This window comes from Equus quagga, chromosome 17 (assembly GCF_021613505.1).
Source record: "Equus quagga isolate Etosha38 chromosome 17, UCLA_HA_Equagga_1.0, whole genome shotgun sequence".
NCBI lineage: Eukaryota > Metazoa > Chordata > Mammalia > Perissodactyla > Equidae > Equus > Equus quagga.
The window spans coordinates 9,127,179-9,143,411 of record NC_060283.1 but is presented as its reverse complement, the minus strand read 5'-3'; the positions used below and the strand labels follow the sequence as shown (position 1 = coordinate 9,143,411).

At 48.0% G+C, this 16,233-nt stretch overlaps 1 protein-coding gene across 1 annotated transcript; it reads right to left on the bottom strand.

Moving 5' to 3' along the window:
- Positions 1–8,211: 8,211 nt before the first annotated feature.
- SLC22A6 (solute carrier family 22 member 6) lies at positions 8,212–15,679 on the bottom strand. Its single transcript, XM_046644162.1, has 10 exons — positions 15,042–15,679; positions 14,572–14,675; positions 14,162–14,316; positions 12,764–12,932; positions 12,163–12,286; positions 11,891–12,006; positions 10,614–10,828; positions 10,368–10,476; positions 8,808–9,011; positions 8,212–8,508 (listed from the first exon to the last, which is right to left on the bottom strand). The coding sequence occupies exons 1-10, from the start codon at positions 15,408–15,410 to the stop codon at positions 8,418–8,420; spliced, it is 1,656 nt and encodes a 551-aa protein (XP_046500118.1). The 5' UTR covers positions 15,411–15,679; the 3' UTR covers positions 8,212–8,417.
- Between the last annotated feature and the right edge of the window lie 554 nt (positions 15,680–16,233).

The window sequence follows — 16,233 nt, the reverse complement described above, 5'->3', positions numbered from 1 at the left end:
CAACTCAGTGAGACTGTCAGGCTCTCTTTGGATTCCACTTCTCTACACTGCAGTCCAGAAATTGCCCCCAGAAAGAAAGTCTGGGTGAAGATCAGTAGGTCTTGCATCATTTGTTTCTCTTCTCAAAGAAACTACTCCCCAATGTGTGCTGCCTGTTGTCCAATATCTGAAAATTGTTTCTCACATTTCCTTCAGTTTTCTAGTTGTTACAGGTGGAGAGTTATTTTGGACCTGGATATTTCCTCATGCCTGAAACATTTTCTTTTCCATTTTTAATACTTTTAAAACAACAAATCTCTTTACGTAACTGGAAGTGGACTTTATCCCTCCCTAAAGTCCTAGGTAGGGGATGTGTGAGAAACCTCCATTATTCTGGCTTCTTGTTTCCTTGTGGAAGAAGGAATGGGTTATCTGATTGGTGAGTTTGGAAGAAGGATCAGGGCATGTATAGGCTCCTTTCTTCTCCCTCTCTTTTGGGGTCTTCCTGCCTTCAGAGAGCATGTGTTTAGATTGCCTTTGACCACATAGTAAGGTATATAACTGCTTTGTGTCTCTAAGGAGGTTCCATACCTCAGCACAGAAAAAATGGGTGTTTTGACAGTTTGTTTCATCTAGCTCCAAGTTCAGGATTCCTGGGTAATGTCTTCTTCTTTAATTCTGTTGCCATCCTGTCTTCATGATCTGTATACATTGTTTTTTATTTCTTCAGTTGTTCCTGTTTATGGAAATGTATTTGGCAAGAAGTCATGAGGACTATAATAATGTAACAGTTGCTGGGACTTCTGCTTCCAGCCAAGAAGGAGTAACAGAGACCGGATTTACTCTCCTGCCTTAAACTAATAAAAAGCCTGTCAAATTATGTACAACAACTGTTTTTAGACATTGGACAATAACAGCACAGGACAGATATTCCCTGAGAGAAGGGAAACAAACAAAAGAAGTCTCGTGAATTGGCTTACTGACTGGAGAAAATTTCGAGGCTGTAGAACAGTGCAGGTGGAGAGGAACCTAGAAGGCTGGAAGTGTCCCAGAGTTAAGGAGATGGTTTTGGGAGTTTGGATATCTTGTAGGAAACCATGCAAGCCAGAAGATAATGGAGAAATATCTTTAACGAACTTAAAGAAAAAAACCTTGTCAACCTAAGATTCAATACCCAGGGAAAATATCCTTCAAAACCAAAGACGGAATCACAACTTTCTTTCTTTTGCTGGACAAGATTCACCCTGAACTAACATCTATTGCCAATCTTCCTCTCTTTTTTTTTTCCTCCCCAGAGGCCCAGTACATAGTTGTATATTCTAGTGGTAGGTCCTTCTAGCTCTCCTATGTGAGCCACTGCCACAGCATGGCTACTGACAGATGGGTGGTGTGGTTCTGCACCTGGGAACCGAACCCGGGTCACTAAAGTGGAGTGCATCAAACTTTAACCTCTAGGCCATCAGGGCTGGCTCAGAATCATGACTTTTTCAGCCACATAAAAGTTGAAAGAATTCAGCAGTGGCAGACCTACACTACAAGAAATGTTTAATGAAATTAAATTTGTACTTAAAAATTATGTGCAAAGAACATTCCAGGCACATATGACTTCACTGGTTAATTCTGTGAAACATTTTAAAGGAATAAATAATACCAAATTCTACACAAACACCTACCAAAAGTTGAAAAGTAGAAAATAGTTCAAAACTCATTCTACGAGGCAGCATTACCTTGTGTCTTAGCTCGAGCTGCTATAAACAAAATACTATAAACTTGCTTATGGTATTTATTTATGGATGGCTTATTAACAACAGAAATTTATTTCTTGTGGTTCCAGAGGCTACAAGTCTGAGATTGTGGTGCCAGGATGGCGGGTTCTGGTGAGGCTCTCTTCTGGGTTGTAGACAGCTAACTTCTCATTCCATCCTCACATGGCAGAAAGAGACAGCTAGCTCTCTGGCCTCTTCTTATAAGGGCACTAATTGCATTCAGAGGGCTCCACTCTCACAAATTAATTATCTTCCAAAGGCCCCACCTCTAAATACCATTGTTTTGAGGATTAGATTTCAATGTATGAATTTGGAGGAACACAAACATTCAGTCTATAATACTCTGGTATTAAAACCAGACAAAAACATTACAATAAAAGAAAACTAGAGCTCAATATGCCTTATGAACATAACTGCAAAATTCTTAATATGATTTTGTCAAATTTATATATATAAAAAAGATAATGCGTTTTGACAAAGTGGGGTTTATCCCAGGAATGTAAGGTTGATTTAACATTAAAAAATCAATTAATGTAATTCACCATATTAATAGATTAAAAAGGAAAAACTATATGTTCATCTCAATAGATGCAGAAAGAGCATTTGACAAAATTCAACATCCACAACATCTGTGATAAAACTTCTCAGCAAACTAGGAATAAATGTGTAATTCTTTAAATCGGTAAAGGACATCTATGGGAAAGCTATAGTTAACCTCGTACTTAATTGTGAAAGACTAAATGCTTTACTCCTAAGTTCAGGAAAAAACCAAGGATATTCACTCTCACTTATTCAACATTGTATTGGAGTGTAATAATGTAAGTAAGAGAAATGAAAGTGTTCCAGAAAGGAAAGAAGAATAAAGTCTGCCTTTATTTTCAGACAACAAGATTGTACAGAAAATCCTCAGAAATCTACAAAAAAGCTACTAGAACTAATAAGTAATTTTAGCAAGTTTTCAGGATGCAAGGTCAGCATACAAAAATTAAGTGTATATAATAGTGACAAACAATTGGCAGTTGAAATAAAAAATCTATAATTGCAGAAAAATATGAAATGCTTAGTGTAAATTTGATAAAATATGTGTAAGCTCTGTATACTGCAAATTAGAAAACATTGCCGAGAGAAATTAAAGAAGACATAAATAAATGGAGAACCATATCATCGTTTAGAACACTCAGTATTGTTAAGATGTCAGTTATTCCCAAGATGACCTACAGATTCAATGGAATACAAATCAAAATGGCAGTAGCTTTTTTGGTAGAAATTTACAAATTGGTTTTAAAATTTATATGGAAATGTAAAGGATCTAGACTAGCCAAAACAACTTTTAAAAAGTTAAATAAAATGGAAGTATCTACACTATCTGAATTCAAGACTAATTATAAAGTTACAGTAATCAAGACAGTGTAGCATTTATGTAAAAACCAGTAAATAGATCAACCGAACAGAGAGTCCAAAAGAGAGCCACACACTAGCCATTTGATCTTTGACCAAGAAGTCTAGATAATTCAACGATGAAAAGAAAATCTTTCAACAAATGGTGCTGGAACAATTGAATATGCATATGCAAAAAACAATGAACCACAACCCTCTTACCTCATGTTATTCACAAAGATAACTCCAAATGGATCATAGACCTAAATGTAAGAGCTAAAACTACAAAATTTCTATAAGAAAACATAAAATTTTAGTGTCCTTGGGTTTGGCAAAGATTTTTAAAATCACATCAAAAAAGCATGAAAAGAATCAGTAAATTGGTTTTCATCAAAATTAAAAAAATTTTGCTATTCAAAAGTCACTGGTATAAAAATGAAAAGGCAAGCTATAAACTTGGAGAAAATATTTGTAAAACACACATCTAGCAAAGGACTTGTTTCTAGAATACATTAAAAAAAGCTTTCCACTTAACCATAAGAAATCCAACGATTAAATAAAAAGTGTGTAAAATTCCTGAACAGACACTTTGCCGAAGAAGAGACCAAGATGGAAATAGGCACATGAAAAGTTGCTCAGCAACATTAGTCATTAGGGAAATGCAAATTAAAACTACAATAATGTGCCACTACACACGCACTACAATGGCAAAGATTTAAAGTATCGATTATACCAAGTGTTGACAAAGATGTGGAGCAACTGGAACTCTCATCCATTGCTGGTGGGAATGTGAAATGTTACAACCACTTTGAAAAATGGCTATTCTTAAAGAGTGAAATATATACCTTCCATACTACCCAGTCATTCCACTTCTTGATATTTGCTCAAGGGAAATGGAAGCCTATGTCTATGCAAAGAAGGAACATGAGGAAACTTTGGGTAGTGATGGATATGTTCATTGTCTTGATTGTGGTGGTGGTTTCATGGGTATATGCATCTGTCAAAACCCATCAAATTGTACAGTGTAAAATGAGCATCGAATTGCCTATTATATTTCAGTAAAACTGTAAAAATATATTAGTTAAGATGTCTTTGGTTGCAAATCACAGAAAAACCAATTCACACAGGTTTAAAAAAGAAGCAGGATTTAAATTTAAATTCCCAAACTTAACAATTAGAGTAGAGGTAGGTGGCTTCAGGATTGGTTAAATCAGTGGCTCAATGACATCATCAAACCTCAGGTTAGTTCCATCTTTCCACTATGTTACTCTCAGTTGTTGCCTTAGTCCTTGCTCTGGTTTCCCTGTTGGGTCACAAAATGGCTGCCACAGTTCCAGACATCTCATCCAGACTCAATGTTGTCTACTACCTAAATTTAAACCCTGACCAACTGGGGCCCTAACAAGGCTGCTTGGTTTCTTTTACGGGTGTGGCTCACATGGGACTTGCTACTGGGGTCTGGGCTTCTCTTGGGGGCAGAGTTTAGTATAAGCAGGAGCAGACCTCGCCAGAGCTGATCAGGGAAACTGAGCCTAAAGTTCCTCCAGCTTATTACTCCAGCTTTTTACAATGGAGTCAGCTACTGTTTTATGCCTACAACAAGAACCACATGGAGATAGTTACATCTCAGAGAACATCATTAGATCATTTTCTTGAAAGAGGAGGAAGAATGGGGCAATAGGGTCCACTCAGTCCTTTTCTTTTGCTCCCTATACTTATGACAAAAATCCTTCTTCCCACAATTTTTAAAACATATGAAGATGAGGTGGGGGTTTAACAGAGAGGAGTCCAGAAGTCTCAAACTGAATGGCTACAAGGATCAAAGGGTTATATAAATGGGTGAATCTGACCAGATGTAAGACAATAGGGAGTGCTGAGGCCTTTGGTGATCTAGACAGTACAACCCTATGCACACCAAAAAATAGTTCATGGGAAAATAAAATCCCTATGGACCAGTTTGACCCCCCCCTGGAGGAGTCTGAGAATAAGGGATGTGCATTAGTTTCTGACCACTGTTATAATAAATTGCCACAAATTTAGTGGCTTAAAACAGTATAAATTAATTTCTTAGGTTCTAGAGGTCAGAAGTCTAAAATCAATGTGTTGGCAGGGCTATGTTCCTAACAGAGGCTTCAGAGGAGAATCTATCTCCTGGCCTTTTTCGGCTTCTAGAGGCTGTTTGCTTTTCTTGGCTTGTGGTCCCTTCTGGCATCACTCCAGCCTCTTGCTTCTGTTGTTACATCTCCTGCTATCCACTCTGATTTCCTGTCTCTTTCTTATAGGGACTGTTGTGATCACATCAGGCCCACCCAGATAAGCCAAGATAATCTCCCCATCTCAAAAGAGTCCCTTTTACCATGTAAAGTAACATATTTCCAGGGTCCAGGGATTAGAATGTGGGCATCTTTGGGGGTCCATTATTCCACCTACCACATGATATGAAAGCTTCACTGGCTGGGCATTTGTTCTCTAAGGGGCCATATAAACTTCTGGGAAGGGGGAGAGAGCCTAACAGAGGAGCTTGGTGTGAAGCGAAGGCTGGGCCGTAGAGGAGGGACCTGGGATGCAAGGGTGGAGCCCTGGGAAGGCGGCTTCTTATGAGCATGCTACCAGGGCCATGCAGTTGAGGAAACTCCTGAGTGTGCCATCCTGGCCAGGAAGTGCTCAGAGCTGCAGGTAGAGAAACGGAGGGTGGCCACAAAGCCCTACCAGCCCTGGCTGAGGATAAGACCTTGTGGTCAATACGGGAGACAGCATCTGAAGCCACTGGAGTGAGGCATGACTGTTTCAGAACTCAGGCTCAGGACCAAGGTAAGATGATGAGATGTGAGCTGGCGTTCTGGGATGACTCCTTGGGGAGACAGGTCAGAAGTCACCTACTGGTGACTTAAAAGTGGGAGGAAGGTAGGGTTCCATTTCGTTGAGGGCATGGGATGAATGTAGGAAGCCCCAGTCTAGGAGCTGGGGAAATGGATTCTGTGTAGATGGTGTGAGCTGTTTGAGTCAGCACCAGGACTTGTACCAGGTTGAGGGGGTGGTGCTAGGCAGCTGGGGACGGCCGGGGGCTGGCTCTGGTTGAGGCAGTTGCAGATACCAGGTGATCCAAGCATAGAGATGAGAGATCCACAGGAGTCAGAACATATCAGAGTTGCTGGTAAGGTTCTGAGGCAGAGATAGGGCAAGTCGCCGGTCCCAAGACCCCCAGATCTGCAGAAGCAGGGCTGGATCAAGGTGTCCCGCCTCCCAGGCCCAGTCCTGCCTCCTTGCTCAAGGCTGGTGAGGAAGCCATCCTAGGTGACCATCGTCAGCCATGAGGGTGGTGCTGCCTGAGAAATAGCAGCAGATGTGGGGCTGGTGCACCTTGGGCATCTACTGGGTCCTATTATGGGGAATATGGGCAGTGTCAACACCAAGGCTCCAGGTGTTTCAGGAGGTGGGGTGGGCTAAGGTGATTTCTGCTCTACCCAATTTGTCCTGAGAGTTCTGCTGTCTGAGCGGCTGTAAGCTGTCCCAAGACTTTGTGGCTTTTTCAGAGGAGCTTCGGGCCACCTCCCCTCTCCAGGCTGCCCTGACTTAGCTCGAACCCTAGAGTCCCATCTGCAAGGCAACGCGTACAGTTTGAGAGGTGTGGACTTTTCTTGAGGGATGAAGGGCCAGGGGGCTGGGTTGCTGCAGGGGAAACAAGAAGAGGCAGTGTACCAGGAGAGAAGCATGACTGAGCGGGCACATTCATGGGAGGGCACAGCTGGCTGCTCACTCTTGCCACCTGTAGGTGCTAATAGGGCTGTCTTTTCCATGCCCCACAGGCTTCCCCGAAGTGAGCTTCTTTGCTGACACAAGTGATTTGATATCCCCGTCTTACCATAACTGTGACTCCTAAACTGCCTTCCATCCCTCCTTTCACATGATTCCTATCAGGATTCCTTCCGTCCCTCTTTTCAGCCCCAAAGGGAGGACAAGCTAAAGTCTAGGTGCTTCACAACTCTGGGCAGTGAAGGGGTCAGGCACACACATTCTTGAGCAGCGTTGTCTGTGTTCTAATCCTGACTCTGCAATTTACCAGCTGTGGGGACTTGGGCAAGTGGCTTAAGCACTCTGTGCCTTGATTTCCTTATCTGTAAAATGGGGGAGAATAATAGTGCCTATCTCTAGAAAGTTACTGGGAGGATTAAATGAGTTAATATACACAAAGTGCTTAAGACCATGCCTGGCACCAAAATAGCACTCAGCGCTGGCGCCCTCTCGCAGGGTTCTACCTCAGCTTTCTCTTTTCTCTCCCCGACACCAGCCCAGGGCCCTCAGGAGGCAGAGCAGCAAAGAAAGGAAGTTTGGTGGAAAGGATTAGGGTAGCTGGCAAGCTGAACCTCCAGCCACAGAGCTGGAAGTGGCAAACTCGTTTTTTGTTTGTTTTTTAAAAGATTGGCCCTGAGCTAACACGTTGCCAATCATTTTTTTCATTCCTCTCCAAAGCCCCAGTAAATAGTTGTTTATCCTAGTTGTAAGCCATTCTAGTTCTTCTAAGTGGGATGCTGCCACAGCACTGCTTGATGAGTGGTATGTAGGTCCACGCCCAGGAGCTGAACCAGCAAACCCCGGGCCACTGAAGTGGAGCATGAGAACTTAACCACTCAGCCACGGGGCCAAACAGCAAACCGGCTTTGAGTCTGGACACTGCTGGAGCAGGGGCCAGCAACCTGATGTCACAGTTGCTGGTGTCCTTTTTTTCACGCCTTTCTGCCAGAGGTTCCCATCAGCCCTCCCAGAGGGGGAGGAGCCTGAAACAAGGCCTCTGATTGGCTGCTTTCATTTTAGTCCCTTTGTCAATTTCCAGTCTGACAGGGAAGGGGAGGGGCGTAAAGTATTTAAAACTCACAGAAATATTTAAATAGGTTAGGGAAGGAGTGAGGGAAGAGGGAGGGAAGGAGGGACAGAGGAGGGGGCTGAGGTAAGAGATTCTTCTCCAATTGTCTGGGATGGTTTGTAAAGTCCTGGGGCTTGAGGGCGGGGAAGAGACTGTATACACTTTTGAGCTGGAAGCTCGCTGATGCCGAGTGGCTGTTACATTTGAGACAAGAGAGACAAAGGGAGGTGCTGCACACAGACAAACTTTTTAATGATGTGTTCTTAGTGGAGTCTATTCAGAGCGGGGGGCGGGGGGGGGGGTGCCTCTGGGAAGGTACTTCCCTAAACCACAGCCCTGACACTTGGGCTGCCATTCCCCCTTCTGGTGTGGATGGCCCGAGACCTGTAGGACCCTCACTTCCTTTAGGGCTCTGTGAGGCCCTTTCTCAGTGCTCAGAGTCTGTTCTTCTCCCCTGCTGAGGCCTGGAGTGGGACCATCTGCTTCTGCTGCTCTTGCTGCAGTCGGTTCCGATTCCCTTTCCTCCTGGGGGACAAGAGAGTGGTGTCCTGGATATGCAGCCTCCAGGCCAGGGCTGGGACCTGGGGGCTCCCGGGGGCTCTCTACTCAGCTATGCCCAGCTACTATCTCTCTGGCCCCGAACATCTACTGACCCCTGGAGTTGGGAGGCCCAGGAAGGACTCTAGGAGACTCTCACCCAACTGGGGGAAATAGGGACAAAGAGCCCTGACCTGGAAGACGAGGCCTGGGTTTGAGTCTCAACGCCACCCCAGCCTGGATATGTGACCTGGGGTGAGTCTCTGCTCTTTTGGGTGGGGGCTCACCTGCTTTCTATGTCCTGCACAGTGTCTGGCAGTGGCTGGCCCAGGGTCTCTGGCAGGAGGGCAGTGGCAGTGCTGGCAGCCACAGGGACAGCGCCGTAGATAAAGAGAGGCAGGGACGAGTAGAGCTCGGAGGTCATGCTCACCAGTGGGCTCACGATGCTGCCCACTCGGGCCATGGTGCTGCCCATTCCCAAGCCAGTCTGCCTGCAGGGCCCGGGCAGGGGGGTGGTGTCGGTTAGTGTTCTGGCACATATACCCAGATGTTCAGGCCCCCTCCACGCCCCCCTCCCGCCCTGCCCCGTGTCTCCTCTGTTCCCTATTTGATTACCAAGCCAATTTAGCATTTGTTTTAGAGATTAACAAAACAAAACAAAACAAAACAAAACAGGTTGGGAAGGGCTCTGGCCAGAAAATCCGGAGATTGCCTTTTGCCCCTGCCCTTAACTTGCCATGTGACCCTGGGTAAGTCTCTTTTCCTCTCTGGGCCTGTTTCCAGCAGTCAAATCAGACAGTTGAGTTAGGCTGTTCATCCTCAGATCACCTGAGGGGTTTTTTGAGTTATAGTTGCCCCGGCCCCCGACACATGTATTAGATTAGAATCCCCACGGGAAGGGACCTGGAGTGACATGTTAAGAACATTCTCTATGAGAGCCGAGGTTAAAAACATTGACTCAGGAGACAAACTGTTTGAGTTCAAATCCATGCTTCCTTACCTATGAGCTGTGTGACCTTGGGCAGGGACTTAAACGCTCTGTGGCTCAGTTTCCTCATTTGTAAAATGGGAATAATCGTAGTACCTACCTCAGAGGCTTATTATGAGGATTAAATGAGTTGATAGTTGTAAAAAGTTTAAGACAGTGCCTGGCACATAGGAAGTGCTTTATACTATTGTTCTGCTCCCTGAAATCCCATGAGGGGCACCGGACAGTAACCATGACCCCTCAAAGTTCTCATTCCAAGGAGCTTAGGGAAGCCTGACATTTCTTTGACATCTCCTGTGACTTTTGTGTCCCATTCTTAAAATAGACTTGTGTTTCTTGTTTCTTAATGCAAAGACACTCCCTCCTCCCAATCTTATCACTCGAAAAAGCTGTGTTTCTCTATACAGATGGCATATTATCAAGTACCACCATTATTAAGTGTCGCTCCCATGATAGAAAAGTGCTTTCATATTTGTGTGCTTTGGTTTCAGATGTACCACTTGGTTTATAGCTGGAATTTAGATTTGGTGGCGGATCCTAACGTGTGCTTTGAAGATCAAGGGGGGATGTCAATTCATTGCCTCTGAGATGTGTCTTCTGGGCTCCCTACCTCCCTGCCCCGATTGGTGGCTCCTTTTGAGGTCTTCTTCTAGGGTCAGGTAAGGGCTTAGTGGGAGCCACACCTGTGTTAGCCAGGCCACAAAGCGTGTATTAAGTGGCTGCACAGATGTACCTTGCACAGATGGGTGCTGGGAGGGGGCCTTGGGCTGGGGCACACTGGACCATGTTTTGGGGTCTGACCCACTTGCAGGGGAATGTCTTGCCCCAAGACCCCCCCCCCCATTAGGTTCTCACTCACCGGATCATTGTGGGGTACAGCTCCCCAGTATACAGGAAGATGCAGTTGAAGGAGGAAGCCAGGCAGCCCTTCCCCAGCACAGCGAAGGAGGTTCGGACAATGTACTGGTCTAGAGAGAGAGGCAGGGGATCAGCAGGAGCTTGAGAGCGGGGGTTGGGAGGAATTGGCCCCTCTCCCTTCTGAGAAATTGGGTCATGTCTGGGGATGGGGCCAAGGATGAGGGACCAAGGTGCTCGTGGTGCTCACCCTGGGGTACCACCCCATTGACCAGGATGCAGATGCCCGCCAGAAGCAGTGAGGCCATCTGGGCAGGCCGGCGGCCCAGGTAGTTGATGACAAGGAAGCCCACAAGCTTGGCAGGCAGGTCCACAGCACCAAAGATCACCTGGATTAGGTAGATGCTGACCCCAAAGCCCTGCAGGTCCATGACCAGCCCGTAGTAGGCAAAGCTAGTGGCAAACCTAGTGGGGAGGGATGAGGGGTATGGAGTTTGTTAGGAAGTCTTAAAGGGGGAGGGGGGTGCTCATTCAAAATAGAGGTGAGCTGCATTGAGTACCCTGCTTAAGAAGCTGGAATCTGCCTTGGCTAATATTTCCTTGGATACTCAGTACACAGTTTAAATATTGGGGTAGTCCTCCAATACCCCAAATTTCTCAATCTTCTGATAACTAGTGTCCTCAATGTATTAGGGAATTTTGACTTAGTTGTTATGTAGGATTTATACAGTTGTAGTCTTTATCTTATGCATTGTTACTGGGCTGAGGGAGGGAAGGTGCCGCTCCAGGCCTTGTCTTAAGGGCCAAGGTGTTGGGAGAGGCCAGAGCCTCCAGGACCTGTCCACGGTCCTGGAATGGGTATTGTGCTTCTTAAGATTTCAAGAGCACACAAAATGAAGATCAGGTCATTGGATGGAACCCAGAGCCTGGAGTAAATCCCAAATTGGAAGCAAAGGATTAATTGATAGGATTGTTCCTTCTGACCACGCTTCTCTTAACTGTCATGGGATTGCTATGGTGGTAGGATTGGGAGGGTAGTGCATAAGAAGGGTAATGGGAATGTTACAATGGGAAAGGATGATTTTTGGTTGATAGCAGCCTTGGCCAAAGTGTACTTTTAGAGATGAACTTTAGGCATCTTACTGCCTGGGCCTGGGTTTCTGGCAGGCACCACAAGGCCAGTAAAGTGTCCAAATGTTTTGCAAGCTAGGCTGGTCTCTGCCTTCATGATGTAATACTATTGACTGTAGGGGCCACCAATCCTGATGAAGTGTTTCCATATTGGAACAGAGTTGATAAAAGGAGGAGATGGAGAGACTGATGTCCAGTATGGGGACTGGAACTGAACTGAGGCTGGAGGTCATCTGGTTCTCCAAGACTCTCCCTTGTGGAGGATTACTTCCCCTCAGAGCAGGTCTGCTGACTTTTCCTCCCTCTCATGAGGCTTCTTCCACCAATTGCATCCACTGTCTCCCCAACCAGCCGTTTGTCTCTTAGTCTGTCTATCCGTCAGTCTGTCTGTCCTACCACAGCATGGAGAGGCAAAGGAAGAGGCGGCGAAGGGCAGGGCAGCGTAGTAGCTCCATGGCTGAGGCCTGGCTTTTGCCCATGGTCAGCTCCTTCTGTAGACTGGCCCGGAGCACCTGCCAGGATGAGCAGGACTCAGGGCCTGGACTCCTCCAGGAGCTCCTCCCAGCCTAACCCCTTACTCAGGGAAGAGCTCTGGGTCCTGGGCCCTGGGTTTAGGGTTTGGGGATAGAGCCCTGGTGGGGTATCATGGGAGGTCTCTGGGGTCTCACCTCCATGCTTAGCTTGGCCCCCTCTTCCTGCTTCCCATTGATCCAGGCCACTCTCTGCAGGGCCCTCAGGGTGAGGTCTAGCCTCCCGGAGGAGGCGTGCCAGCGGGCCGACTCGATGAAGAACCTGGGAGAGGGGGGGGGGGTGGGTATCGGTATGGCTTCAGTTCCAGTCGGCTGGGCTAGGGACAGGGGGTAGGCTTTCTAGGGGCCTGCAGTGGGACTTTATTTAAGGCTGAGAACCCAAGGGCTTTACCAAATCCTTTTCTCTAGGACCACAAAGCAGTGCTCAGCTTGGTGACCTTTCATTCCCCAACCTAGGAGTTCAACTTTTGGGTGCTGGGTTAAAGGAGCAGTACAGGCAGGCTGGAGAACTGGGGGAAGGTGAGGGAAGCCAGAGAATGGATACCCTTGGCCAAATCCCTCCTCCCACAGCCTCTATTTCCCCATCTTTCACATTGAATCATTGGCCTGGATTTGATCTTCTGCCTTTGACCTTTTCTGATTCTATGGAGTGGAGTGTGCAGCAAGATCTGGCGGATGTCTTATTCCTTCAGCCCTCTGGGGTCCTGTGGCACCCCCACCCACTCTGAGCCCCACGCACCAGGAGTAGATGAAGAATGCGAAAAAAGGCAGAGAGACGAGCAGCTGCAGGTGGCGCCAGTGGGGCACGGCATAGGCTATACCGGCTAGGAGAAACTGGCCCATGCTGTAGGTGTAGCCCATCAGGGTGCCCACAAAGGCTCGTGTGTGGATGGGCATCCACTCCACATCTGGAAAGAGGGTTAGAACAGAATGGTGCAACTTCCCAGGCTACCAGGTGGAGACCCCTGGGGCAGGCAAAGACCCCTCTCTCCATCCAAACCTTGGTCTGTCCCAAGGATCAGTGGAAGATACATCAAATGAGGTTGGATGCCATGGGAGGGAAGCGGGGGATAGGGATGGGGAGGGGGGTTCAGAATCCCCAGGAATTTTCCCCTCCACTCCCCTACGGTTTTTTTGTTCCCTCCCAACCTACTGTCCTGGCTGGGGGCCTCTTTCCCTTCAGTGCATCTCTGACCACTAGTCCATCCTTAGCAGCAGCCACTCCTCTGGTCTTCCTTAGCCTGGGTCGGATTCCAGCCTCAGTGGCCAGGGCAGCTTGGAGGAGGCAGTGAGCTTCCTCCATCCTGGAGAGTTGAAGTGGGAGTGGGGCTACCTCTTTACTGCAACCTAAAACCCAGCTCTGTTCCTTGTGTGCTCCTGATTTGGCTGCTTGGGCAGCTGCTTGGAAACTTAGACGGGCCTTTGGGGCTGGATTCTCTTGTTGTCCTGCCCCCGCTCCAGCCCAGTCTTGATTAATTTCTTTAGGCCAGAGAATCTCAAATCTTTAGATTCCCTTCTGGGCTTGAGGGATGACCTTGGGTAAATCCCTTCCCTTCTCCTCTGTCTCAGCTTCCTCAACTGAGAAACAGGGGGAAGGGGAGTCGTCTATCAGGGGATGAATACTGATGGATCATGGACAGGCCATGCTCAGTCCATAAATGTGTCTTGTCTATATGATGCTGGCTTGCCCTTTGTTAAAAATATTAGAATTAATTGCTAACATTAAAAATTGGGATATTTTGTATTAATAAAAGGGAGGGAGAAGATCTGATAGTCCTGAAACCTTCTGATTGGAGCAGCTGAGTGCTGTGGCCCCTCTGGATGGATGTGACTCTCCTTTGGATACAGTCCTCACTGCTCCCTAATGTCTCTTGTACTCAATCTACTTCAGTCATTTACGGCACCTGCCTGGCCCTAACAATTGAGTTTGCAACCTTGTATCTAAATGAAAGATCAGGATGGAGTAAACCTGAGAAAAAGGCTGTTATGTTGGCTGGAGAGGCAGACCCAAGGACAGGCCGAGGGCAGGCAGAGCTCAGGAGGAGTGGGCTAGGAGAGAGGCTAGGAAGGGGCTGCTGGACCGAGTGGTCAGGGGGGAGTGGGTAGGGACCCGCCCTGCTCTCTCAGCATCACTCACTCAGTGTTATGCTGTTGAGGACAATGCCAGACAGTGACATGCCCGAGAGGAGCCGGAAGACACAATAGACAGAGAAGTTGGGCGCGAAGGCTGCACAGGTTCCTGACACGGCTGTCTGCAGGTAGTTCAAGATCAGTACCTTCTGGCGGCCGAGCCTGTGGGGGAGGGAAGACGTGCAGCAGGGGTCCTGAGGACCAACAGAAGTTAGGCTGGGCAGGGAGAGGAGTTTTTGCCCCGGGTGAGGCCCTGGGGTGGGGGCCTTCTGAGGACCTGTGAAGTATCATGAGGCTGGCGCTGTAGGTCCTCAAATCAGCCCCAGCTGGGAATGCCAACCTCCCACCTGGGTCCCCCTGAGCGCAGCGAGGAGTCCCCAGTCCCAGCCCGGCCCCTTGGCCCTACCCAGGACTGACCTGTCTGACAGGGACCCGAACACCATGGCTCCGAGAAGCACCCCTACCATGTACAAGGACTGAGCCAGCTGGCGTAAGGCCCTGTGAGAGCACACGAGGTCCCACTGTGGGGAGAAGCGGGGCAGGGGTCAGGCAGAGACGAGCCTGGGCTGCAGGGCAGCCCCTTACCCTCCATCAAACTGCCCTCTGAGGTCAGTGGCACCCTCTTCTCTTGACACTTCTGTTTGCTGTTTGTGTCCCTGGTCCCAGGGGCTGAGAGACTTTTCTTGACTCTGCAACTCTCACATCCACCTTTCCTACAAAGGCCCCCATCTTGAACTCTTTTCTCCATCTTCCCATCTTGGCCTCTGGAGAATTTGAGACAGTCTGTGCATGTGTGTGTGTGTGTGTGTGTGTGTGTGTCTGCCTGTCTGTCTCACAGGGTAAGACACAGTCTGGAGCGAGCATGGAGGGGCCCCAGGTATCCTCACCTCAGTCACAATGGTGGAAGGGAAGGTGCTGTTGTCATAGATCCAGCCATCGGTGCAGGGCTCTGTGACCCCTGTGCTGTTGGTCTCGGTGCCATTGGGAAAAGGTGGTCCCTGTTGTGGGAAGGTGAAGCGGAGGCAGGACTCAGGCCGCCCCTGCCTGTTCCGGGGCAGCCAGGCCTCCAGCTCCCCGTCCTTGCTGAGGTTGGTGTTGGCAGGTGGGCGGCAGTGGTGGGTGGGGATGGCGGCAGTGAAGTTCTGCAGGGTGTTGTGGGAGGCCATCAGGAGAAATGGGAAGATCACCAGAAGGACCTGGATCTTCTGGAAGCGGCCGACGCCCCCCACCTGCTTCAGGAGGTCATTGAAGGCCATGGGGCCAGGCCCAGCCGAGCAGCTGGGGGCTAAGGACTCCCAGTCCCGGGACCTCCGTCTTTGTGTCTGTCTGCGCTGTTCTTCACTGGAGGAGAAGGGCTGCCGTTGCTTCCGCAGCTGAGTTGCTCCGAGAGCTGAATCTGAGCCGGCTCTGTGGGGGGACAGCAGCCTGCTTGGGCTGCCCCTCCTTCCTTCTCTCTCTCCTTGTTCTGTCCCTCCCTTTCCCTTGCTGCCTCTCCTCACTTGGGGGCAGGGGGCTCAGCTTTCAGGGTCTGCTGTAGCCCTGGTCCCTACATGGGCAATATTTAATCCTTAGCCTGGAGGGAATGAGTTAAAGTGTGACTTGGTATCAGAGGGATTAACCCTCCAAGTATCCTTGTGTCAGTGGAATTTCTCCAAGTGGGTATAAAGGGCGGGAGAGGGTGGACTGCAGTGGGGGTGGTGGGAGGGCATGTGCTGGGAAGGCCCATTTGAGTTTCTGGGGCAGAAGGGGGCAGGCTGGGACCTTTCTGTCTTCCTTTTAGTGAGAAGACTGGGCTCTGGGGAGTGTGGTAGCCTCTTAGGGGCTTCTGTCCTTTTTAGTGGATGGGATCCAAACAGTCTGTTTTCGGGAAGAGTTGCCAGAGAAAATACAGGACACCCAGCTAATTTGAATTTCAGATCAACAAGTAATTTTCTTTTCCTTTTTTTTTTTTTGGTGAGGAAGATTGGCCCTGAGCTAACATCTGATGCCAAACTTCCTCTTTTCGCTTGAGGAAGATTGTCACTGAGCTAACATCTGTGCCAATCTTCCTCTATTTTGTATGTGTGATGCCTCCACACT

Excerpts from the sequence above, each read along its gene's own strand:
- SLC22A6 (XM_046644162.1), bottom strand. The coding sequence starts at position 15,410 with ATGGCCTTCAATGACCTCCTGAAGCAGGTGGGGGGCGTCGGCCGCTTC. Across the intron at positions 10,829-11,890 it reads CTTTGCCTCTCCATGCTGTG|GTTTGCCACTAGCTTTGCCT; the intron begins GTAGGACAGACA and ends CCTCCCCACTAG. Across the intron at positions 8,509-8,807 it reads GTGCAGGACATAGAAAGCAG|GAGGAAAGGGAATCGGAACC; the intron begins GTGAGCCCCCAC and ends CTTGTCCCCCAG.